This window comes from Muntiacus reevesi, chromosome 1 (assembly GCF_963930625.1).
Source record: "Muntiacus reevesi chromosome 1, mMunRee1.1, whole genome shotgun sequence".
Taxonomy (NCBI): domain Eukaryota; kingdom Metazoa; phylum Chordata; class Mammalia; order Artiodactyla; family Cervidae; genus Muntiacus; species Muntiacus reevesi.
The window spans coordinates 65,291,219-65,316,842 of record NC_089249.1 but is presented as its reverse complement, the minus strand read 5'-3'; the positions used below and the strand labels follow the sequence as shown (position 1 = coordinate 65,316,842).

The window sequence follows — 25,624 nt, the reverse complement described above, 5'->3', positions numbered from 1 at the left end:
TTTTAATTTCATGGCTGCAATCACCATCTGTAGTGAATTTGGAGCCCCAAAAAATAAAGTCTGACACTGTTTCCACTGTTTCCCCATCTATTTGCCATGAAGTGATGGGACCAGATGCCATGATCTTAGTTTTCTGAATGTTGAGCTTTAAGCCAACCTTTTCACTCATCTCTTTCAACTCCATCAAGAGGCTTTTTAGTTCCTCTTCACTTTCTGCCAAGAGGGTGGTGTCATCTGCATATCTGAGGTTATTGATATTTCTCCTGGCAGTCTTGATTCCAGCTTGTGCTTCTTCTAGCCCAGCGTTTCTCATGATGTACTCTGCATACAAGTTAAATAAGCAGGGTGACAGTACACAGCCTTGATGTACTCCTTTTCCTATTTGGAACCAGTCTGTTTTTCCATGTCCAGTTCTAACTGTTGCTTCCTGACCTGCATACAGGTTTCTCAAGAGACAGGTCAGATGGTCTAGTATTCCCGTCTCTTTAAGAACTTTCCACTGTTTATTGTGATCCACAGAGTCAAAGGCTTTGGTATAGTCAACAAAGCAGAAATAGATGTTTTTCTGGAACTCTCTTGCTTTTTCTATGATCCAGCAGATGTTGGCAATTTGATCTCTGGTTCCTCTGCCTTTTCTAAAACCAGCTTGAACATCTGGAAGTTCACGGTTCATGTATTGCTGAAGCCTGGCTTGGAGAATTTTGAGCATTACTTCACTAGCGTGTGAGATGAGTGCAATTGTGCAGTAGTTCGAGCATTCCTTGGCATTGCCTTTCTTTGGGATTGGAATGAAAACTGACCTTTTCCAGTCCTGTGGCCACTGCTGAGTTTTCCAAATTTGCAGGCATATTGAGTGTAGCATTTTCACAGCATGATCTTTCAGGATTTGAAATAACTCAACTGGAATTCCATCACCTCCACTAGCTTTGTTTGTAGTGATGTTTGTAGTGATGTTTGTGTGAAGTCAAGGCCTGCTTGACTTCACATTCCAGGATGTCTGGCTCTAGGTGCGTGATCACACCATTGTGATTATCTGGGTCACGAAGATCTTTTTTGTATAGTTCTGTGTATTCTTGCCACTTCTTAATATCTTCTGCTTCTGTTAGGTCCATGCCATTTCTGCCCTATATTGCGCCCTCCATTGCATGAAATGTTTCCTTGGTATCTCTAATTTTCTTCAAGAGATCTCTAGTCTTTCCCATTCCTTTGTTTTCCTCTATTTCTTTGCACTGATCACTGAGGAAGGCTTTTCTCTCTCTCCTTGCTATTCTTTGGAAGTATGCATTCAAATGGGAATATCTTTCCTTTTCTCCTTTGCTTTTCACTTTTCTTTTCACAGCTATTTGTAAGGCCTCCTCCAACAGCCATTTTGCTTTTTTGCATTTCTTTTCCATGGGGATGGTCTTAATCCCTGTCTCCTGTACAGTGTCATGAACCTCCGTCCATAGTTCATCAGGCACTCTGTCTATCATATCTAGTCCCTTAAATCTATTTCTCACTCCCACTGTATAATCATAAGGGATTTGATTTAGGTCATACCTGAATGGTCTAGTGGTTTTCCCTACTTTCTTCAAATTAAGTCTGAATTTGACAATAAGGAGTTCACGATCTGAGCCACAGTCAGCTCCCGGTCTTGTTTTTGCTGACTGTATAGAGCTTCTCCATCTTTGGCTGCAAAGAATATAATCAGTCTGATCTTGGTGTTGACCATCTGGTGATGTCCATATGTAGAATCTTCTTTTGTGTTGTTGGAAGACAGTGTTTGCTATGACCAGTGCGTTCTCTTGGCAAAATTCTATTAGACTTTGCCCTGCTTCATTCCATACTCCAAGGCCAAATTTATGTCAATTATATCCCGATAAAATTGAAAGAAAAAACTCTGAAGAAAACCAAGGAAGTGACACTATAAAATCAGAATACTGGTCCTCTTTTTGAAGGAGATACAGGAAATAATACTGGAAAGGAGTGTAAGGGAACTTTGGGGTGATGGCAATGTTCTATTTCTTGACCTGGGTGGTGGTTAGACAATCATTTTGTAATAATTCATTGAGCTATACATTTTTGTCTCATATTTTGCTTCTCCATGTGTATTTTATTTTTTAATGCTTTAAATAAGCTATTTCTAAAAAGCTAATTGAATGGATAATTAAATTCAATTATAATTTACACCATCTCACTCAATAAATTTATAGAAGTAGACAAAATTAGTAAGGTAAGAATTTAAATAATACTATTAACCAATTTGACCTGGTGTCTATAGAGTACTCCACACACCCAGTGCTAAATGCAATTCTTTTCAAATATACATGGAACATTCATCAAGACAGATTATATGCTGGGCCATAAACAAGTCCCAATGTACTTAACCATGTTAAGGTAATGTAGACCATGTTCTCTGACCACAACAGAATTAAACTATAAATCAACAGTAGACTTCCAGAAAATCCCCGAATATCTGAATATTAAACACACTTGTATATAATCAATGGACCAAAGGAAAAAATCAGAGAAAAAAATATATTGGACTGAAAATGAAAACACAATATATCAAAATTTGTGAGATGTAGCTAAAATAATCTTTACAGGGAAATTTACAGCATTAAATTATATTACAAGAGAAAGATCTAAAGTCAACTATTTAAATGTCTAACTTTTAAAAAACTAGAAAGTAATACAAGCCCAAAGTAAGTATAAGAAAGGAAATAAGAAATGTAAGAAATCAATTAAATAGAAAACAGACAATCAATGAAACTGAAGCTGGTTCTTTTATTATAAAATACAACACATCACAAAAGTGTACATGCAGGGACTCTCCTGGTGGTCCAGTGGTTAAGAATCCATCTTCCAATGCAGGGGACACAGGTTCATTCCCTGCCTGGGAAACTAAGATCCCACGTCACGAAGCCCATGTGCCTCAACTACTAAGCCAGCACAGTGCACCTAGAGAGAAGCCTGTGCACTCCCATGAAAGATCCCCCCCGCATGCTGCAATGATAAACCTGTGTGCCACAACTAAGCTCCTGTGCAGCCAAAAAAAAATATTCTTTTAAAAGAGCACATACACAAAAAATACAAAGTGCAATGATTTACCAATGAACACCCTGTAAGTACCACTTGATGAAGAAATAGAATACAATCAGCACCCAGGGTCTCCCTACACATTCCGTTTCTTCTCAATCATTAACTTCTCTGTCCTTCTCAAAGTAATCACTAACCAACCTTTTATGCAAATAACTTCCTTGCTTTCATTATAATTTTACCACTTAAGAATACATCTTCAAAATCTAGGATTGAGTTTTACCTGTTTTTATTAACTTCATATAATGATGATATGTTATTATTAGACGTGTTTGCTTGCTATTCACATATTTGCTTAAGTTAAATGTCTGTTCAAATCTTTTCAACTGAGTTGTCCTTTGAAACAGTCAATACAATTGATAAACCTCAAGCTAGACTGATCAATATAGACACATAATCAGTATCAGCAATGAAAGAACTGACATAACTACAAGTGCTACAGACATTAAAAGAATAAGGAAATATTATTATTAAAAACCTTACAGTAATTAATTTGACAACCTGGTTTACACAAAGTAACTAAACCAGCTAGGTATACAGGAATATTCCAGAATAACCACTTGAAATTTCTTACATTTCAAAACCTTTAAAACTGTCCTTAGATCTGTATTTATCCTAAGTCATTCGAAAAAAGGATAAACATACCAGTTTATCTTAAAACACATCTTTAAGTACCTATGATATGTGCTACCATTAAAGATTCATATTAAAGACATGGTCTTTCCTCATAGCCATGCAATCCTCATTTGGCTTAGTGACTCCTGGAAACACAAACATGAATAAGAGACAACACAAAATTTATTAAAGATCATAATGTTATCATTTATTAGAGAAAAAAAAGTTTTGTGATATTTGGGGGAAAAATAGCTTGCTTAACAGTAAAATTCTTTCTCTTTGAAAGGGGTTAGTAAAAAGAAAACAATATTCATTGTATGAAATAGAATCTCAAGGTAGGAAAAACAGCACGCAATGTATTTTTTGATATAAAAATTTAGGTATGCCATCAGCAGCATTCAAAGTTAGCTGAGTATACAATTATAAAAATTGAATTTTTAACAAAGTGTCTTAAAAGCTTATCATATTAGAACAGGCACAATGTTCTGTAGGCATATAAATTCCCGATGGACTTTTAAAAATCCATAATATCAATTGCACAATCAGAATGTACAAAAGCAGCAAAAGATCATAGTTCAGAGGTTTTAATTTTTTTTCCTTGTTCAAAGTGGCTAAGTGAAGCAAATACATTGAAAAAGGCAAAGAAAGCACTTTTCATAGCATTAAGACCACAAGATTGCATGTAAACTATGGTTCTCCTTTAAGACACTAAACAAGTATAAGGTTCATCTGTACTTAAGGTGCTAATGCACCTCTTCTTGCAGTTTGGAAGTTCAACAGGCAGGAAGCAATATTCTGCCCAGGAACAAGTCTCAGTTTGGTCTCAAAGGATGGCTCCCACACATCCACAATGATATTAAATCTAGGCAGCCATTTATATCAGGGAATTTTTGCCTATGCTATGTCTGTTTTTGGTGTTATTTATTAAATGTAATGACCACTGTAGCAATTATACTCCGATAAAAAAAAAATGCAGTGACATTGTTCTGAATATACACATCAGTACTAGTTGCTTATTACGATGCTATGGATTGACCTTTTCACTTCAAATAGCCATGTTACTTCGGCCTAGTGAACATACTCTTCCTGCTTTCAGTTCATTCCATCTATAGAATATGCTCTGTACATTTTCAAGCTCATCATCAGTTTTTCCGCTCCAGCTAAGAAAGAACATAATTTTATTCAGTCAGTTTACATCAACAGAGGCACTGATGGTCCCTGGGCTCTGCTCACAAGCTCTGCAGCAAGATCTCTGCCAGTGCTTTGTGAAGCCAAGGGGCAGAAACCTGAGCCATCAACAGCAAAGCTTAAGTGCACCTGGGCCTTAGTAGTGTTATTAAAGCATTCAGGGTAGAACTAGACAACTGAAAAGTGGGACAAAATGCCCTACCCCAAGTAAACTGGGGGCAACTACACCACATAGCACTCTCCTCTTCACTTGACCAAAAAACCCTCAAGATCTCAGAATTTCATAAAATTATAAATGAGAAGGTACTTTAAAGTCACATGACTTAACTTTCCAACTTTTAAAATAAAAATTGGTAAAAAAAAAAATGTAGACTTTTAAATGTAAATTCTTTTGTTAATCTTTTCAAGAGCTACACACATATAAATCTGTATTCAACATCAGGTGAAAGTCTATTCACTTTTTTTAAAATGATAACTGCAAGGAAACTACTGCATATCTAAAAACTTAAGTCTTGGATTTTAAAATCAAAAGAATGATGCCTACTATCTAGCAAAATGACTTTATAAACCTTAAACACTGATTTTGTTGGTTTTATTTGCTTAAAGTGAAGTTTAAGGATGGGTTGTGAACTCTGAAGTATCTGTAATTCTGCAGCCACTCTAGTCAGAAGTTATCTGAGGAAGGAGATGAGAAGAGAAGCCTTATATAGGCAACCCCATACAAAAAGAATACCGAAGTCACAGGGCTGCAGTTTTATTTTCCAATTCATTCTGCCAAGTTTCATCACATGTGTTGTAACACGTGTCACTCTCCTGCAGCTATCAAAAGCAGAAGCAGTCAAACCAGTACCCCCACACCATTTTTTCTTAAGGTATGACCCTCTTCTTAATTATCTTTCCTAATGGAAGTATCCAAAAGTAATGTTAGATGCATTTCACGATTCTATTTCTTGCTTATGAGCATATACTGATTAGGGTAGCACTCAGGTGGATAATCCACAGTGACCACACAGGAGTGACGCACAGAAGCTCCAAGCACTGATAATGAGGCCAATGAGAATGCTCAGCCAGATAGTGTTTTGCTCTCTCCCAGAGACAAGACAGTCTGTGGAAGGGAGAGAGGAAAGCTTAGGCCGGGTCTCAGCAGCCCATAGCCATGGGCACAGCCATGCAGAGAAGTTGGAGAGCTAGAGGCCCCCCTGAGCACATTAAGCAAAAGTGAAGAATTCTGAGACAGGAGGTGGGGGCAATGAGTTAGTAAACCCACTAGCCCAGCATCAGACAAGCAGTTTCTAAGGGGCGGGGAAACCTAAGAAGAACCCAGGCCTCCAGGCTGGGAGAGCAGGGCTGCTCAAGCACAGCGGTCACAGGCCAACACAGTCAAGGAAGAGTGTTCGGGCCAGCCTCCCACCCCGCTGCTGGGAGCACCGCCTTGAACAAACACACTTCTTGTCTACAGAAGGGCCACCTCAAAGGTTGCCTTCATTCCAAAATGCAAAGACCTAACCCAGCAATGAACAGGTAAGATGGAAGGCAGAGAAGCAGGGAAGCAGACCATGAACGGCCACAGGATCTAAAACCCTAACTCTCCGCTCCTTGTCTCATCCATGGGGTCGCTTTTAACCAGCACTGTTGCTTGGTAACAGCTTTCAGTACATTTGAGATGGACATCTACAATCTGGCAGACAAAAACAAGTAGGAAAGTAACCAAAAGGTAAGGCAGCAGAAAGAAAAAGGTAGGAGGCTGGGAAGATCCTGGAAGGCAAGACCACCCATGAGCTGTTAAGGTGTTGGAACGGACCTGCATGAGCAAACTGGCCACAGGACTCAAGAGTAGACAAAGTAGGAGCTTTTATCTAAGAACTGGCGTCCTCTGCCGGTGAGATCTGGTATAGACCCTCTACCCTTTCTGAGGCTGTTGCTTATCTAATAATAGAGACAAGACTGCTGGCCTATGGTAACTCACTCCAGTATCCTTGCCTGGAGTATCCTATGGACAGAGCAGCCTGGTCAGCTACAGTACACAGGGTCGCAAAGAGCCAGACACAACCCAGCGACAGCACGCACTGCTAGTCTAGCAAAGTTATTGTGCATATTCAGTGAGATGTTGCACGGTGACGTCTGAAGTGCCAGACACATATTACAAAATAAATTTTTTTAGATAAATTAATGACCAGAGACATTCACTCTCTCACCTTCAATGGTCATCCATTATTGTCAGGCTTAAATAATAATACCCACCTTTTACTGAGATATTTACCTATGCTGGGCCCCCTGCTAAGCACTTGACATATTTCTTACTGATATCCTGCAATGATCCAGCAGCAACTATCCCCATTATTTTTAAACAGATGAGCAACATGAGGACCAGAGGTTAAGGAACTTGTTCAACCTGACACTAGCATGTGACTGAGACACAGCTCACCCAGACCTGTTTGACTTCATAGCCCACATTAACCACCACGACATCATACAGGCCAGGTGACCTCTTAACCTCATGTCTCACAAAGTCTAAGTCCAGTCTCTGAAAAAGGTACAGAGGGGTCAGCCACAGAGATCCTCTGGCTGTTTGTGGCCTCCAGGCTAGTTGAAGCTCACGGTGAGACCAGGTTAGTTTCACATCAGCTTTAAACAGAAGAAGCAATGAAGACTCCTGACTCCCTTCTGGCCCCATTCAGGACCCTTCTGAGATCTGAGCAGTCTGCTGGAAGCACCTGGCATGTGAAGGTAACCAGAAGGTTGTATATACTTTCCAATTCTAGCTGAAGGTATATTAGGGGTCTCAGCAGAAGACAGGATGCCCTCAACAGCCTAGAAAGGACCCAGTAATATTGGTTCCTCACTCTGGCGCCATCAGGCCTGTTCATACCTTCCCCAGATCAGAAGAAAAGCCTTGCCAGTCTGAGGTCTCAGCTACAGCAGAAAAAAGAATTCAGCAATTAGCAAGCAAAGAGACAAGAGGTGGAACACAGCCTTTGGTTTGGAGGCTCCCAGAGCAAGAGCCTGAGTGGACAGACCAGACCAGGAAGAAGAGAAAGGCAAACCCAGACTGGCTTTGAAGGAGACTTTGGAGGCCCTGAAATGCCAAGAGCTCTGATGATCGATACAGGACATTCTGATGGTCATGCAGTAAGGAGGGGCAAACAGGCACAAAAGAACTGATGAAGAGGCCACAGATCCAGGAGGAAGCTTCCCACAGGGAGACTAAGCAGGAGAAGATACAATGATGTAGAGGACTGGGGCCAGAAAACGAACAAGCTTGACTGATGAAAACGGGGAAAATAGTTACAGGAACTATCACCAGAGCCACATCCAGAAATGCGGGTTAAGAAGGGGACTGAAGCAGGGGCACCCAGGCTCAGGACTCAGTTCTGCCATCAACTCTGATTTTGGGTAGATCTAGTAACTTTTCTGAGCCTTGATTTTTTTGGACTGCCAAGTGGGTTAACAATCTCTGCTTGATCACAAGGCTCTTACCAGGACTAGACAAGATCAGGGACATGAAAGCAGTCTGTCTGTGATCAGGCATCAGGCTGTGATATGGCCACTCTGCAGTCCCTTGCATCTCCTCCCACTGTTTCCAGCACAGGCTCCAGTGCAAAACACTGGGACTGTTTAAAGGTCACTGGGTAGGACTGCCTACTTTCTGCTGGCTCCACGGTTGGGCTCTGTCTTCCCACCTACTCTCCCCTGGCCCTATTCCAGGGGAGAATGGAAAATAAAATCGGTTTAAAAGCAAACATATACAAATAATGGTGGTGGGGGCAGAATACAGCAGAGAGCAGCATGGTTTTTCACCTCCTACGGGCTCCTGTACAAAAGGAAACACTCGTATTTACTGGTGCAGCTTTGTTCTCTTTCAATCTCATTCCAGGAGGTCAAGAGTGAAGATACAATGGGGAGGGAGAAAGAAAGAAATGAAAACCCAAGAAAAAGAGTATGCACTGAGCATTAGAAAATACATTCCCACCCAACACTGTAAAGCAACTACACTCCAATAAAAAAGAAGGAAAGAAAATACATTCCATGGTCAGGTGTGGAGTCAGAAGAGAGCTGTTCAGGTTTAAAAACAACACACATCATTGGAAAGTGCTTTTCTACCTCATTCCAGCCAGGCTGTCTGCAGACTCGTGTTCAAATGGCAGGATGGCGGCTTGATCCTGGACACCACAGGAGAAGCACATCTATGTTGTATGGGGCAGGCGTGACATGCTGAGGGACAAATCTACAAAGTCCCATTGACTCCCAAACTCTATCCCTTCCTGTTGCACCTGAGTCTCCAGTGGGGCCATCTGTCACCAACTGGGAATCACTGGCTTCCAAGGCTTATCTGCTGTTGCTAACAAGGTTCTTACTCATAAGAGCTCAGTGGAACATCATCCAAAGGTACATGAGGAAGATTCCACTCTGTCAGATACAGAACCCATTTCTTGTATCATGTGACAGACGTTTGGGTTTGGGAACACACAGTTGCCTCCAGAAGCAATCCTCAAAGTTTCAGAATGCAAGCCACACGTTGCTTGCAAGATCAAAGGCACATGTCTGTGAGACAGAGGTTTAGAAGATATTTACAACACGGTCCACCCACATCCATCCACGGTGCTTTCCAGAGCTTTGCAAACCTGGCTGTGTGTTATGCAAGACACACAGTAAAACACTTCTTCACAGCGTCCCTGGGAGAAAAAAACACAAAGAAAAACAGATCATCAACCCAAAGCCTCCTGTAAGTGGTAAGGGCCCTCCTTGAGATTTCCTGGGCACCCAGAGTAGCATGCTGCAGAGCAGAAAGCTTCTAGATTATGAGGTCAGATCTACATGGCATCAACTTCAGCTTCAACATCTATTAGCAATGTTAAACTGGGCAAGTTACTTGACTTATGTGAATTTCAAATTCCTCATCTATAAAAGGGCACGTTCCTACCTATCCTACTGACCAGTTTGGGGCTTAACGCACTGAACAGAGGAGGTATTTAATAAACAACAGCTATCTTGACAATCAGAGGAAAAAATAGGAAGAAAGCAGAAACTTTCTGAAACCAAAAAATTAGTCAGGACTGTGTACTTTAATTATCAGCCAGAAAAACAGAATGCACTAAAAACATTAAATAAAATAGGTACTGGGGCCTTTCTTCCTTCTAAGTAGGCAGCAGAAACTTGTTAAGAGGCATCGTGCTGTTCCCTCGCACATGGAGCTCTCTCTGAGGACTGACACTTATGACCCTGATGTATGAGCCCTACCTCGGGCACTTACTCCTTGGAATGCAGTGCAGAGCATACAGGAAAAGAGTGAGGGCTCAGCAAACTCCCATGCTCACCACGCAGGCATGTCCAGCCCACCTCCACAACTAAGACTCTCACCCAAGCCCTAGTCTCTGTGTTCCCAGCTGCACCTGTGCTGAGGACGCTAGAGTCACCCGAGGGAGGGAGCATGAGAGAATGCATTCGCCTGAACAGACACTGTATTTTACTATCAAGATCATTCTAGGACTGTGTTTCTTAAGATCCGCTCCACACGAAGTCCCAGCAGATGCACGAGGAAGTATTTTACGATCAAGGAAGATCCCTCATGGCAGCTCACAATATACATAACATATTAAGGGACCTGGAAAGTCTATTCACACAGCCTTTAACACAATGAGCTGATTAACTTCCTGTCTAATCAGTCACTCCCCCGCATCTTCTGGTCACTGTCACAGGCTTGGAAGGCGTTGAAACTTAAGCCTGTTCTTCCTCATTCCCAGCTCTCCCACACTTCTCATTTCCTTAACACAGTTAAGGAAAAGCCCCTTTTTAGTTAAGAGGTTATAAAAGAATGGAAATTAAAGAGTGACATGAGAACAGACTCAGAGATAGAGATCACTGAAAGTGCTAATTTAAGGAGATCTTGAGGTCAGAAGCTCAGAGTAAGAAGGGGCGAAACTATTCTTAGTTATCATGAGTCCTTTCAGGCCAAGGTGGGGTCAAATGAGTTGCCCAAGGTCACACTGTTAATTAGGAAACCACAGTCCTCCAGAGTTCTGGCCCTGCTTACTTCTCTTTATGAATTCTTTTCTGAAATGTTCCATCAGTGGGATAGGGCAAGAAAACAAGCATGAACCTTCCATCCTTTGCTCAGTGATGATTAAGGTGATAATTACCTTTAAGAAAATATCCACAAAGTTACAGGTTTAAAAAGTGATAAGGAATCTATCTATCACAGCAGAATGTTCCCAGCATCAGGAATTGGCAGACGTGGGTCAATGATCATCACTGGTTGTGTTACAGGTGGGGCTGGGGATGAGCCTTAGCTTACAAATGTATAAAATCATAAAATAGGTGCATGTGAAGTGAAGTCGCTCAGTCATGTCCGACTCTTTGCTACCCCATGGACTGTAGCCCCCAGGCTCCTTGGTCCATGGGATTTTCCAGGCATGAATACTGGAGTGGGTTGCTATTTCCTTCTCCAGGGGAATCTTCCTGACCCAGGGATAGAACCCGGGTCTCCCACATTATAGGCAGACACTTTACCATCTGAGCTACCAAGGAAGCCCAAAAGAGGTGTATAACATCTGCTCATTTGTCTCAAGGGTTTTTAGTAAATATGTAATAGCATGAGCTCTATAAAACCACCCTAAACTAAAAGGACCTGTGCAAACATATCCTCATCCCCAAATAATTGACATTACAGTCCTAAGGAGAATCAGCCTTACCTTGCAAATGGTATGTAGGAAAGACTGTACCTACAATGAAAAACAAACAAAAGATCTAGTCAGATGAAGGGAGTGGACGATTACACGGTGAACTGGGCTTCTGAGCACCTGCAATGTGTGGAGGGTGCATGAACACACACACCCCTATACACACATACACACATACACAAGCACACACACACACGGTGTGTAACAAGGAAGCGAGCATCATCTGTAATCAAAGCTGGGGGCAAAAGGCCCCTGCGGCGATGTCACCTCAGCCTCACGGGGTTAATCTTTAACCAAATGAGCCAGCAACAGCACCTACAACACACTGATTCCAGATATCCTAGAAGCCCTATTCTTACAGAGCACTAAATAAGATCCAGATCGGTTGTCCCCTAATATTTTACAAACCCTCAGCAGAATGTACCTTCTACCCAACTGGGATAGACTCTCTGCTCTGTGCCTATGAATTGTGAAAGGAGTGAGAAGAGCATGGGCAAAGCGTGGGGGAGCACGCTGCCAGCGGCTCTGTGGATGAACGTGTAAGCAAGCTGTGATTCTTCTTTTATAAAATATGATTCTTTAAGAACCCAAGCCCATAGATCTCCTGGTGGTCTCAGTTAACTCAGCCCCTTCCCCAGGAGGGAACCACACAGGGAGGAAGCTGGCCATATCCCAAAAGACCTGGCCTGGGTGTCAGGCAGGCTGGAAGTCAATCAGCCCTAAGAAGGCATATATAGTTGGAACACATCAGCGTTGTAACGGGGCCATTTGCCTGCGCCCATGTGAATGCCGAACCTTTAAAAACTGGCTTCATAATCACTCTATAAGCAAAGAAAGGCGTGTGCATGTGAGGACTAATTTCTGCCTCCAGAAGAAAACCAAAATACAAACATAAGCCATTACACCAGGCCCTTTCAATACATTAACACACTGTATGTGTTATATTAAAATCAGGCCACCCTTCTCTGATTCTGAGACTCACCATGTACAGAAGAAGCTCACTTACTTGGAACAGTAAATGCCAAAGGGAATTTTGAAAGAACATTTAATCAAAAGTCCAAAATTACTAAAGGGAAGAATGGATGTTAAGCATGTAGTCTCAAGATTGAATTCCATCAAATAAGACTACACTTGATCCCTGGAAGTTTTAAAACTTTTAGTCCTCCTTTCTTTGCATTAGAGCCAACACTTTTTTCCCAAAGTAGATCTAGTCACATTTTTATGAAACTGTCCTGGTAGATATCATCCTTTGATTAACTGAGAACATATTACGGAAATGTCTCAGGAGCTACTGTTTCCATACATGCTTGGACAGGTTTGAAATGGCCATGCACCTACAGCACCAGCCATGGTTTTGAGCAACAATGTCTCCAGTGGTCCTTTCTCTCTGCTTGGGCTCGGGGCCACAATTCTCTGGTCGTGCTACAGCCCACAGCCACACGGTTTTCCATTTCATCAGTCACTGTTCCTGGAGAGTGACACTTTTTGTCCTTCTGTTAAATGATTCATCCAACCATAAATATAACACTCATGATTTTTTTTTTTTTTGCCAGTTTCCCTTTTCTTTAATGTCTATTTGACTCACAAGCCTCTTTTTACCAGCCCCTACAAAACTTCACTGTCCTTCCTCTTACTGGACGTGAATGGTTGAATAATGTTAGCAACATCTCAAAATCAACCCTGAGGCCAGCAAAAATGCCGCAGTAGGCAAATGGCCTCCGACGACCACTCAAGACCACTAAGGCCACCTACTGGCAGTGGGCTGAGTTGACAGGTTTTAGCTCTACAGTGTACTTGACTTGCATCATTAAGGATTTTTAAATTGGAAAGCTTTTGTGTTCCTAATCCTCCTGCCCACATCATGTGGGATTTTATCTCCTTCAGCTGCATTAGTCAGAGACCGATGTGGGAGGGGACAGCTGAAAAGGTTACTTACCACGTCAGGGCCAGAGACTGCAAAATGCAGAAGATGAGAGCAAGCCCTTTGTTGTGCCACTGGAATAAAAATGATATGGTTACAGGAATGTGTATGACAAGAGGCACACACCAAAAAGGTTAAGGAAAATTAAAAAGAACACTTACCCAAAAGGCAGAACACAGGGTAAGTGCAAAACACAGCTAGAGAGAGAATGGAAACATTAATTAATATAGTGACAATGACAACAGAGAGGGGAAAATTGTAAAGACGTCATTCTTGACAAACTTACAATAGCACGTCAAACTGCAGTAATCAGATTCTGTGATTATTACAGCAACCAAACGCAACCATTATCTCAAAGCGTCTAAGCTACCTCAGAACCCATGCTTTGGCAGAAGAGTTCAAATGAAACTGTCAGTAAGGATTCATGTAGATTAAAAAGAGAAGGAGGATCCTCTTCTACTTTCAAATTTTCTCAAAATCTCTGCCCAGCAAATACAAGCACATTTCTGAACTACCCATCCATCCATCTTTCCATTCAAATGTGCATTCAAATGTGAAGTTTAACACACACTTCTTTATAGTCTCTGGAGTAGAAAGGGCATGCAAGGACAAAGGTTAACATGAGATGTCACTCTCAGAGCCCATGAGTCAGTTATCTGTGTGTATCTGTTTACAGCTAACACTTTCCCCAAGTCCTTTCTAGTCTTCTTTTTTTCTGGCTGTGCCACACAGCTTGTGGGATCTTAGTTCCTTGACCAGGGATTGGACTCAAGTCATGAGAGTGAAAGCACAAAGTCCTAACCTCTGAACTGCCAGGGAATCCCACGCTTTTCCCTCACCCCTGCATCCTTTCTGAGAAAGTTCCTTCAGAAAGAGATTTCTCCAGCTCATCTACTTCCAGGGCTGGCCAAGAACAATGAATCCAGCTGTCAGTCACGCTTATCCTCTCTATCCTGCTGTACCAGTAACTGTTCAATAAATATGATGGAAATAAATCGGTGTCCAGCATTGTACCTGATGCTCTGAAAGAACACAAAATAGTTGCAATGGACTTTTACCTATCTGAACAAATGAGATGTACACACATAAAACTAAAAATAGAAGTATATGGATTAAGCTACAATACCACAATACTGATAATTATAACAGAAGTCCAGACAATATGGTCTGGAATGATGGTATGGTCCAAGGGAATAACATGGCCCAAGGAAGAGAGAAGCATTCCTCATTAGGGAGAGAAAGACAGGACAAGACTTAAGGCACTGTGGTGACCAGCAGGGAACAGGGGTGCTGAGCCAGAGGGAGACCAGACCCACCACGGGAAAATTGATGAGAACAAACAGAAATCCAAAGTCAGATAATGACAAGGAGAAAAAGAGACCATGTTAGACTGGATACCCACTCTAGAGAATGAACCCTGTGTCCCTGAGTAATGCCCTCCATGCTCTGCTTGTATGTGGCATCACCTGTTACCAGAAGGATGTCACAGCTCTCTTATTACCACATGACTGCATGCATGCCATGTTGCTTCAGTCACATCCAACTCTTTGTGACTCTATGGACTGTAGCCTGCCAGGCTCCTCTGTCCATGGGATTCTCCAGGTAAGAACACTGGAGTGGGTCGCCATGCCCTACTCCAGGGGATCTTCCCGACTCAGGGATCGAACTCACGTCTCATGTCTCCTGCATCGGCAGGCAGGCTCTTTACTCCAAGTGCCACCTGGGAAGCCCATTACCACATTGAGTTTGACTAAACTGACAAGCAAAACCTTCTGGGAACTTTATAGAACTGGCAATACCTCATGCCAACTAAAACACAAGTCAGAGGGAAGAGAAAAATTATTAGATAAAGAATGCTCCTGGGACTTCCCTGGTAGTCCTGTGGTTAAGACTCCTCACCCCCAATGGAAGTGGCCCAGGTTCGATCCCTGATGGAGGAACTAGATCCTGCATGCCACAACTAAAATCCAGCACAGCCAAATAAATAAATAAAAATAAATTTTAAAAAGGGATGCCCCCTTCTGCCACAGTGGGTACAGACATTGGGTTGTAAGTGAAGATGAAAGAGAAAAGGGTAGAAGTCTATAGATTTAAGAGGAAAAAAAACTCCAAACAGCAGGAACAAAAGCCCCTATTTTAAACAGGTAACTTCTGTTACCTGACAGGCAGACCTTACCAGCACCATGACAGTTGCAATCAAACGCGTAGGCTCAAACATTCGCTTCAACTGTTTCATTGGTCCCATGAGGAAGGCAGTGCTAAGAAGTAAACACAGACAAGCCATTCAGACCAGAACAAACCCACACCGGGGACACCAAGGTGCCTCCTCATCGCCCGCTCCAGCTCACCCGTGACAATGAGAGCAGTGACAGTGGCCAGCACTTGAAAGGCTCTGTGCCGGGTGCCGTGTCAGGGCCTTTGTGCCTTATTCTCATTCAACCCACTGACAATGTATGAAGTGATCACAGGACAGTTACCATACTTGTTTTGCAGATGAAGAACCTTAAATCCAGAAGTACTTATTACTTATCAAGGCCCTCCAACTAGAAAATGGTAGAAGAAGGCTGCAGATGCATGCAGGCCTGACTCCGGAAATACCCCCATAACCACTAGGCTAGAGGACCCCTCTCTTACAGGTGCTACCTTGGCCTGCTTAACAACCTACCCATGGAGACAAAAAGACTCAGGTAACTGAAAAAGGAAAAAACATATCTTACAGGCTTAGGGAGTTTATGTTAATAAGTAGAGAATTCCATTTTCTTTCATAATCTCCAGAGAATAATTCTAATGATGGTAGTAGTAGCATCCATGATGTGTGGACTGTTTGCTAAATGCTAGATATCACATACATGATTCCATTTCATCCTCTCAACTACTCTGGCAGTTAGGTATTATTACACTTAATTCAGAGCTGAGAAAATGAAGTTCAGAAAGGTTAATTTACTTATGTAACTTTCCAAGATCACACAGCTAGGCACTTAAACAAGCTGGCATTCCAGCCCACATCTATTGGATTACCAAGCTCCAAAGGACAGGCTCAGCATGCCTTCTGCAGGGATGAAATTTGAGAGGCAGCTAATAAGAAAGAGTAAACAGGGACTTCCCTGGTGGTCCAGTGGCTAAAATGCTGTGTTCCCAGTGCAGGGGGCCTGCATTCAGGGGCCTCGGTTCGATTCCTGGTTGGGGAAGTAAGATCCCACATGCTGCAGCTAAAACGAAAAAAGATCCTGCATGCTGCAGCTACAACCCAGTGCAGCCAGATAAATAAAGTATTTTAAAAAAAAAAAAAAAAAAAAAAAAAAAAAAAAAAAAAGAAAGAGTAAACACAAATGAAGCAGACTCGCCTAACACAGCAAGAGCCAGGGCCAGCTGTAAGTCATGCTTCCTGACTCCTGACAGAAGCGTCACTCCAGGAGTAGCTGGTTATAGTCAGTGTTCAACACAAGCCAACCAGCAGATGACACTGGCTACTAAGTGTTCTATAAACATTTTTTTTTTAAAAAGTTAAATAAATCTACCTCTCTTTGAAGTGCCATTAAGTTTCCACTTGAATTCAAGGCTGCCAGGTCAAGTGTTAGAGCTGACTGCACTCGTAAGCCTACACTGAACAAGAAGCAACAGCCAAAGGTGGCCTTCAAAATTAAATGCAGCACGTATACAAAATATAAAAGATTACAGGTAAAGCCACAAACTCCTAGACACACGCTGAAATAATTCACTCCCTTTATTATCTCCCCAAGCAATGCCATGAAGGGTCAGTTCCATTAGGATTTGTTAAATAGTTCTTTCGGACTAACACACCTATATATTTCTGCTCAATCTAGACTCTACATTATAACCTACGCTGCCTACCCAAAGCAATATTCCCCAAAAGTTAGTCTTTGAGAGAGCTTTAAAGCAAGATTAGACATCTCAAGGTCCAGCATCATACTATCATAAAGAAAGTGAAAGTGAAGTCACTCAGTCATGTCCAACTCTTTGCGACCCCGTGGACTGTAGCCCACCAGGCTCCTCCATCCATGGGATTCTCCAGGCAAGAATACTGGAGTGGGTTGCCATTTCCTTCTCCAGGGGATTTTCCCGACCCAGGGATCGAACCCAGGTCTCCCACATTGCAGGCAGATGCTTTAACCTCTGAGCCACCAGGGAAGCTCTATAATAAGAATTAATAAATTAAGCTTCAGGAAGATGTCCAGTGCATTATACTTAATCATTTGGTTAACATTTCCAGCCAGAAAAAGACAAATAGATTTGGGGACATTAGAGACAAATAAGACAGAAGTGCAGCCCTTGTCAAGTGGTTTACACACCTGCAACAAGTCAGTATAATAAAATGCTATATGTGCTGTCACATAAATATATATGGGATAGACAGAGCCCATTTTAAAGGAGGAGGTAGGTGATTCTGAAGGGGAAAATGGAATTAAAAGAAGTTTCCTAGAAGAGGTGACTTTTGAGTCAGGTATTGACAAATAAGCAAGTACCCATCAAATATGGGGTGAAAATGGGCTGGGACCCCAGGCAGAGAAACAGTCCCAACAAAGAACAAAAACATTTGGGGGAAATACAAGTTGAGCCTGGTTGAGGAGGAGGACTGGAAGGGTCTGCCCCACATGGATGCTGAGGGGTTTGGACTTCACCTGTTGAGAGGGAATGGGGGGCCACTAAGGGGGTAAGTTGGGCTACAAAATGAGTGACTCCACAGTTCTGTGGAAAATGGCCCAGTGAGGGGTCCATAAAAGAGACAGGGAAGCCCAACAGTAAACTCATACAGTCTTCAGAGCAGCAGTGATAGATGCTGGAGCTCTGAGCAGCTCAGATAGCACCTTCTCCACAGAAAGGCCTCTTGGCTCCCCAAGTCGGGTCAGATCAGCTCAGTCCCCCTGCCCCTCTCCCAGGCATCACTCTCTCCATATGCTATATGTCTGTCTGCCTGGCCAACCAGTGAGGAACCAAACGCTGTTTGTCTTTGAATCCTCTGAGCCCAGCACAAGGTGGGAGCACGTAAGTCCATCATGGAGGAGCAGAACAGTAAGAGGAGAGCAATGGGGAAGGTGGTGTTGGAGACGGTGGAGCTGTAAATAGTGAAGAAATCATTCAACTGCTCTGCTCCATGTAAAATTACAGTGGTAATTTTTACAAGTGGTTCTTGCCTCCTTCCAGGGGTACTTCAAAGATGAACTAAGATGTAAATACATGCTGAAGTTAAAAATACATATGTATATATAGAAGTGATAGGATATGAAAGTGATGTGTTTTAATGACCTCTTTACTCTCCAAATCCTTCTAATTACTGAAGCATCCTCCTTCACCTCCTGCTAAACACAATCTACATCCATTTCCCCATCTAATAATTGGCTAAGGTTAGATTTAAAAAAAAACAAAACTGTTACCTCCCAAGAGATGCGATGTTACCAAAGGTATAAAACACTGCGAAGAGATACAGTCCCTTCCTGGGCACCCAGAGCAAAAGAGTCCCCTGTAAGACAAGGCACAGGGCATTTGCACATGAGGAACCCCTCCTAGCACAGCCACAGAACCAGGAGTTCACAGAGCAACATGCTCCCTCCCTGCACCCCTTAGCTCCCTCTCCACCTCTGTTACCTCCCCCTCCTCTTGTCCATGCATTTCAGCGAAAAACAAAGGAGAAAAGGAGGTTGATGAAAGTGGAAAGAGGAGAGAAGAAAGGCAGGGGAAAAGATTGGAAGAGGGGAGAGAGGTCTTACCAGAAGTGAGCAGAGAATTCCTATGGCAAAACAGGCAATGAAGCCTTTTATTCTGGTGCCCGAGCTTAATGAAGTTGCCTCAACAACCTAAAATAGTTAAAAAAAAATAAAATAAAAAACTAATTACATACATGTGCATGCATATTTAATCACCAAAACAAAGGATACACATAATTAAATCTAGAATTTGTACTGAGGAAGGCAGGAACATGGCCTCCTACTTGGCCATGTTTGCAACAGCCCTCATGAGTCACTGAATCCAGCTCCTGATCCGTCCCATGAATCTCTTCTCCTGTAGCTAATTAGAGGCTACCAAGCTGCTGGCTGAATATCTCCAGAGGGGAAAACTCTCTGCCTTAAGCACAGTGCACGCCGCAAACAGAAAGGCAAGACTGCAGAAGATCCTAGGGTAGCCCGAGCCCTTACGGCAGTCCAGGCAAGATGAGGAACACGCCTGGAGCGGCGTGAGCTCTGCCTGTAGAGGCCCAGGAAGAGGGGAAGAGACAGGGGTGGCACTCAGGCAGCTGGGTCCATGCGGCACTATCTCCTAAATCAACCAGCCAAGTTTTGTCACTCACTGCTTTTGCTGGCCCTTCCAGGACCCGGGAGGAGTCTGACTCTCATCCTAATCAGGATTCTTATCCAAGTCTACGCACTCTTGGTAGAAACTGTTCTTCAAGGTGTTGGCATCAGCCAAGCCACCCTCATGTGAGATGGATCCTAGTTAATTAATGACTGTCCTACTCATCCCTCTCTGCCACCACGATTAATCCTTCCCAAGAGCAAAGTTCAGCAGAGGCCAAGATTTCCAGAAAAACTCTGCTAAAACAAGGGAGCCTATGAGTAGCTCTTGAGGCTTTTTTCCCCACATCAAAGATGACAGTTAGGTGTCTGCACCAGAGACATGAGGCCTGTTCACCCTCGAGCAGTGGCCACAGCTGTTCCAAGTTTCACAGGCAGCTGCCAGGGAGACCGAAGGCCTTTTCTCCAGCCCGGCTGAGGCAGGACAGCCAGGCCCCATGCACATTCATTCACCCAGGCCTCACCTCAAGTGGACAGCACAGTCTCCGCCAGGCCCTGTGGGAAGAGCTTACCGACTCCACATTCCCACAGCTAACGGAAGAAGGTAGTGTGGTGGAGGCCGCAAAGGTCACTAGACGGGCACCGCCTTGACCGCTCCCAGCTGAGGACTGTCCTCAACCGCGTCTCCCAACTTCCTGCCAAACCGGAAGCCGAAGAACAGGCCCAGAGGCTCCCGCGGGCATGGCAAGCTTCGCTACCGCATGGCTTCCTCTCCACTCACAAGGAAAGTGTTTAGTGCAGCTTATCAAAAGGGGCGCTCCTGTCGCATCTATTCACGCACGTTGCAAGTGGGCTCAGGACACGGCAACCCCCCCACGTACACAAGGGGCACCTGCGGACACGCATGGCGACAGGAGGGCGAGCGGCGCGTCAGAGGGGGCGGCAGGGCTCAGGAGCTGACCGCGAGCCGCCCCATGCCACACTCTGCCCCAGAGCGAGCCTCGTGATGCTCTGCTGCCAGGCTTGACCGGCAGCCCAGGAAAGCCGGGTAGACCCTTTTCCAACCTCCTGCCGAGGACAGAGGAAAAAAATCAAAAGCTACCACTCTTGCTACTCACGCAAGCACCAAAGAAGGAGCTTGTCAAGGCAGAAAAAGGAACAGAGCTACATGAGAAAAAAAAACTGTGGTAGCAAGATGGGATAGGATTGCTTGGCATCTACAGAGACATTTTAAGAGTCACCTGTTTTTTAAAGAGGATAAGCCACAAAGTATCAATCTGATACGGCCTTGGCACTTAAAGCACAAAATAGGCTCAAAAGGATGATGAGATGCCAGCTCTCGTAAAAATTAAAATCATTTGTTATAGGAAGAAGTTCTGGTTTCTACCTTCAGAAAGGAAAGTAACACGTTGCTTCTACACATCTCTCAAGCTGACTACCATTCAAATATCACCCTATTTGCCAAAATGAGGGAGGGGCCAAAATTTTTCATCAATGTAATGGTAAGTTCTTTCACACCCGTGCTTGGTCACAGGCCAGAGGAAGCTGTTGCTGTTGCTCCACTTCCAACTGGACCCACCAAAAACCAAACACGTCTTTTTGTCAGTTTGTGAAGATCAACCATGTTGATGCAAAATAACTCCCTAAATTCACAGTCTCTAGAAACTGCTAGTGCACTTTTTGGAAATTAGAGTAGTTGGACTAGCACATGGATAGAAGCTGTAGGCAAACAGCTCCCAGGCTATCTGACTGGTAGTTATGCACAAAGGTCCCTTTGACTCTGGGATGTGGAGAGAAGAGGGGCTCTTGCCAAAATAAGAAAAACTGAGAATCATTCAGGAAAACAGGATTGGTAACCAGAAGAAGGTGAGAAAGGAACATTGCTTCATTCCTGTGCTTTCAAACCAGGTACCATTCAGACCTTCCTCGTCCCTACAATCCTGTAGAGAAAACACAAAGCCTCTATTTTCGGAAAGCTCACAGAAAATAAAGGTTGAAGTTGACTTTATGAAGACCAGTTTATCAATTAGAAAACTCATCAGGAACCCATCTGTGACTAGACATTACCAGGCAAGTTTTATAATTCTGCAGTTTCATAAGTAGGAGAAACAGAACTAATCATACTTCTATTGTTTGCATTAAAAGAATAACATTTTTTAAAAGCACTCATTTCTGGTGACATCTTTTATAATTGACAGCTTTTATAATTGAATGTAAACTCTTGAGAAACCTGTATGCAGGTCAGGAAGCAACAGTTAGAACTGGAAATGGAACAACAGACTGTTTCCAAATAGGAAAAGGAGTACATCAAGGCTGTATATTGTCACCCTGCTTATTTAACTTATATGCAGAGTACATCATGAGAAACGCTGGGATGGAGGAAGCACAGGCTGGAATCAAGATTGCTGGGAGAAATATCAATAACCCCAGATATGCAGATGACACCACCCTTATGGCAGAAAGTGAAGAAGAACTAAAGAGCCTCTTGATGAAAGTGAAAGAGGAGAGTAAAATAGTTGGCATAAAGCTCAACATTTGGAAAACTAAGATCATGGCATCTGGTCCCATCACCTCATGGGAAATAGATGGAGAAACAGTGGAAACAGTGGCTGACTTTATTTTTCTGGGCTCCAAAATCACTGCAGATGGTGAATGCAGCCATGAAAGTAAAAGACCCTTACTCCTTGGAAGGAATGTTATGACCAACCTAGACAGCATATTAAAAAGTAGAGATGTTACTTTGCCAACAAAGGTCCGTCTAGTCAAGGCTATGGTTTTTCCAGTGGTCATGTATGGATGTGAGAGTTGGACTATAAAGAAAGCTGAGCACCGAAGAATCGATGCTTTTGAACTGTGGTGTTGGAGAAGACTCTTGAGAGTCCCTTGGACTGCAAGGAGATCCAACCAGTCCATCCTAAAGGAGGTCAGTCCTAGGTGTTCATTGGAAGGACTGATGCTGAAGCAGAAACTCCAATACTTTGGCCACCTGATGCGAAGAGCTGACTCATTGGAAAAGACCCTGATGCTGGGAAAGATTGAGGGCAGGAGGAGAAGGGGACGACAGAGGATGAGATGGCTGGATGGCATCTCCAACTCAATGGACATGAGTTTGGGTAAACTCCAGGAGTTTGTGATGGACAGGGAGGCCTGGCGTGCTGGGTTCACAAAGAGTCGGATACAACTGAGCAACTGAACTGAACTGAAAGAGACTTTAAGGTCACCAAGTCTAACTTCACACACACACACACACACACACACCACAGAAATTTCACCAGCATCCTCAAGCCTTAAAAGCATAGGAAATGTGAGACAAGTTAAGACCAACATTTTCAAGGTGGCCTGGACCTAATAAGTAAAAACTAAGCCAAAAACAACCCTGAGAGTGATTCAGCTGCATACAAAATGCTTCCTGGGAGTTGGGACTCAGGAAGTGCCACACAGTGATGTACGTAATCAGGAATCTCACACTCGAGATGAAACTGACAGCAATGTTTTAGAACAAGAGAGAAGCACCTAGTCTTCCTAAAACAGACTTTACATGCCTGGGCTTACAACTCTTTAAAGCCCTTCACTGTATCCAACATAGGCATTCACTATTTTAGGTAAAAACAGACTCATCATTTATATTTTCAATCTGTACTACCATCAGTCATTCTTGAGGGTGTACCACTTCATGATGGTTTTCTAAATCAAAATAACTGCATAATTCCCACTGTCCCCCCCAAGAATCCTCAGGAAAAGAAAACATCTCCCTTTTGAACCCCAGCTGCTTTAAAACCTTATTGACAGTCTGTGCAGCATAAAACTTAAGATAAGCATGACTGTCAACCATCTAAATTTTCTTAGGCCTAGTTTGAGGTTGCGCTTAAGGGTTCATATTAGAAGCCAGAAATCAAGAACAAGGAACTAATGAAATTACTTCTGAGCCTTGACCAATTAATAAAGGCAATAGATTTAAAAGAAGCCAGAGGCTGCTTTGAACTGTCCAAAGAAAGTTAAACCCCAATTCCTGTAACACTCAACATCTATAGTGTTACTTCTTCAAGGTGAAGATTCAGACAGCAAGTTTTAGGGTTCTGAGATTTCATGGAGGGGTGGGGGTATCAGGGTCACTCAACAAAATCAGCAACTGCAAAACCAGGTGAAAACAGCATGCTGAGATAACCAATAAAGACACTGATGAAAATCAGAGGAAAAACTTAGGTACAAACTTGAAAGAAGCTATATTATCTTGTGCAACGGCTTCTTTTTACAGATGAGAAAACCAAGGCCCATGGAATACAAAAAAAAAGAATAAAGAGAAATGCTATTTTGTCATCCACAAAGAAAAAAATAAGGTCAAATCATTAGAAATAGGCAAGAAACACACTATGTAGCTCTAGAACATAGCGGGTAACATTGCCCACGTTTCAGCTCGACCAAACCTTTCCAGTAAGCTAAACACACAAGCAGGCGGCCTCAAGAGGTTTTGGGCGTCTATGAGGTCTAAGACGTCTATGTGCAGGCAGAGAAACAAGATGCGGTCCCAAAGCTCCAGGAATTTACGGTTTTCCTGGAGACAATTTACAGCAACAGTATACACAAACGTTGGGTGGGCATGTCACACTCCACAACTTAAACCGAGCAAGAACGCAGCCGGGAGCACCAGGGTGCGGCGCGCAGTGGGCATCGAGCAGGGACCCTCACCAGGGCCTAGCCCAGGCAATCTATACGAGGACTCCCTCCGTCAGCTTCTCAGAGGCCTCTGCCTAGCTCGGCTCTAAAGCCTTTTCCCTGGCCAGCAGGAACGGGGCCGCCGATGGCCACCCTTCCTTCCGCATTTGTTTCTAGGTTTCGCTCCAGCGTGGCCCTCCCTTTGTGGGGGGTTGGGGCGCGGAAAGCCGAAAGGGTGAAGGACAAAAAAGTAAACAGGTGCCAACCGCCCTAAGCAACCTGGGCCCTGGCACTTGGGGCGGGAAGTGAGAGGAACGCGAAGGTCTGGAGCCTGTAGGGGAGGAGAAAGGGACAGAGGCAGAGTTGCTTTCCAAGAAATCCTAGAAGTCCAGCATCCTTTTCTCACCAGCCAGCAACAAGAGCCGGCGGAGCCGGGGGGCGGGCTTGGTGCTCTCCGAGGCCCCCGACGGACCGCTGCCTGGGAGCAGCAGCCGCGGGGCAGGGGAGAGTGCGACCAGCAGGTTGGAACGCCAAGGTGCACTCACCTCGGACAGGCCGCCCCGGTCCTCGGTGTCCTGCCCGCTCAGCACCTTCTTCAGCTTGTCCATGGCGGGACTGGTCCACAGGCTGCCCCTCCAGCCGCCTGTTGCGCTGGCTAAGTCGCAGGTCCTTCCGGGTGCTGCCCCAGCCGCCGCCAACCACAGCGCGCCCCGCCCAGGTACCTGCCCACCTGGCTCCTGCCCACGCAGGCGCGCAGCGAGGCCACCGCCCACAGCCCGCCCACGCCCCGCCCTCTTTCTCCCGGTGATATTATGCCGGGAAGGAGGGTTGGGCAGGAAGAGCTGGATTTAAGGTCTGCCGAGCTGGGATATGTTGCGGTTCTGCGTCCAGCGCTGCATTTCACACTCCGAGCGGCAGCCCTCGCTTCCGGGGGCCCTCCACAGGTTCAGCTGACAAAGGCGGAGTCCCTAGCACAAGGAAGGCACTGCAGAAGCGAGACTGATGCCTGGAACCCCTCTTCCTGCGCCCCACAATCGCTCTGGTGTGGGTGCAAATTTATAAACAAATGCCGTGAGGAATCTGCATTCTTGTCCTAGTTACAGTGTAAACAGCTGTTTAAAAATCAATTGAGGCCAACTGGAGTAAATTTAACCTAATAAGCTTTATGGAAAAGTTAACAAAAACACTACTGCAATTCCAACTGGAAATGCGTCCAGAAGACTGATTTTGGTAGAAAGGAGTAG

The 25,624-nt window shown here is 43.8% G+C and overlaps 1 protein-coding gene across 1 annotated transcript; it reads right to left on the bottom strand.

Annotated features, from left to right (window-relative positions):
* Window positions 1-4,576: 4,576 nt before the first annotated feature.
* Window positions 4,577-25,065, bottom strand: SFT2D2 (SFT2 domain containing 2). Its single transcript, XM_065946421.1, has 8 exons — window positions 24,926-25,065; window positions 19,206-19,292; window positions 18,873-18,958; window positions 15,656-15,737; window positions 13,641-13,676; window positions 13,495-13,553; window positions 11,571-11,600; window positions 4,577-9,554 (listed from the first exon to the last, which is right to left on the bottom strand). The coding sequence occupies exons 1-8, from the start codon at window positions 24,986-24,988 to the stop codon at window positions 9,515-9,517; spliced, it is 483 nt and encodes a 160-aa protein (XP_065802493.1). The 5' UTR covers window positions 24,989-25,065; the 3' UTR covers window positions 4,577-9,514.
* Between the last annotated feature and the right edge of the window lie 559 nt (window positions 25,066-25,624).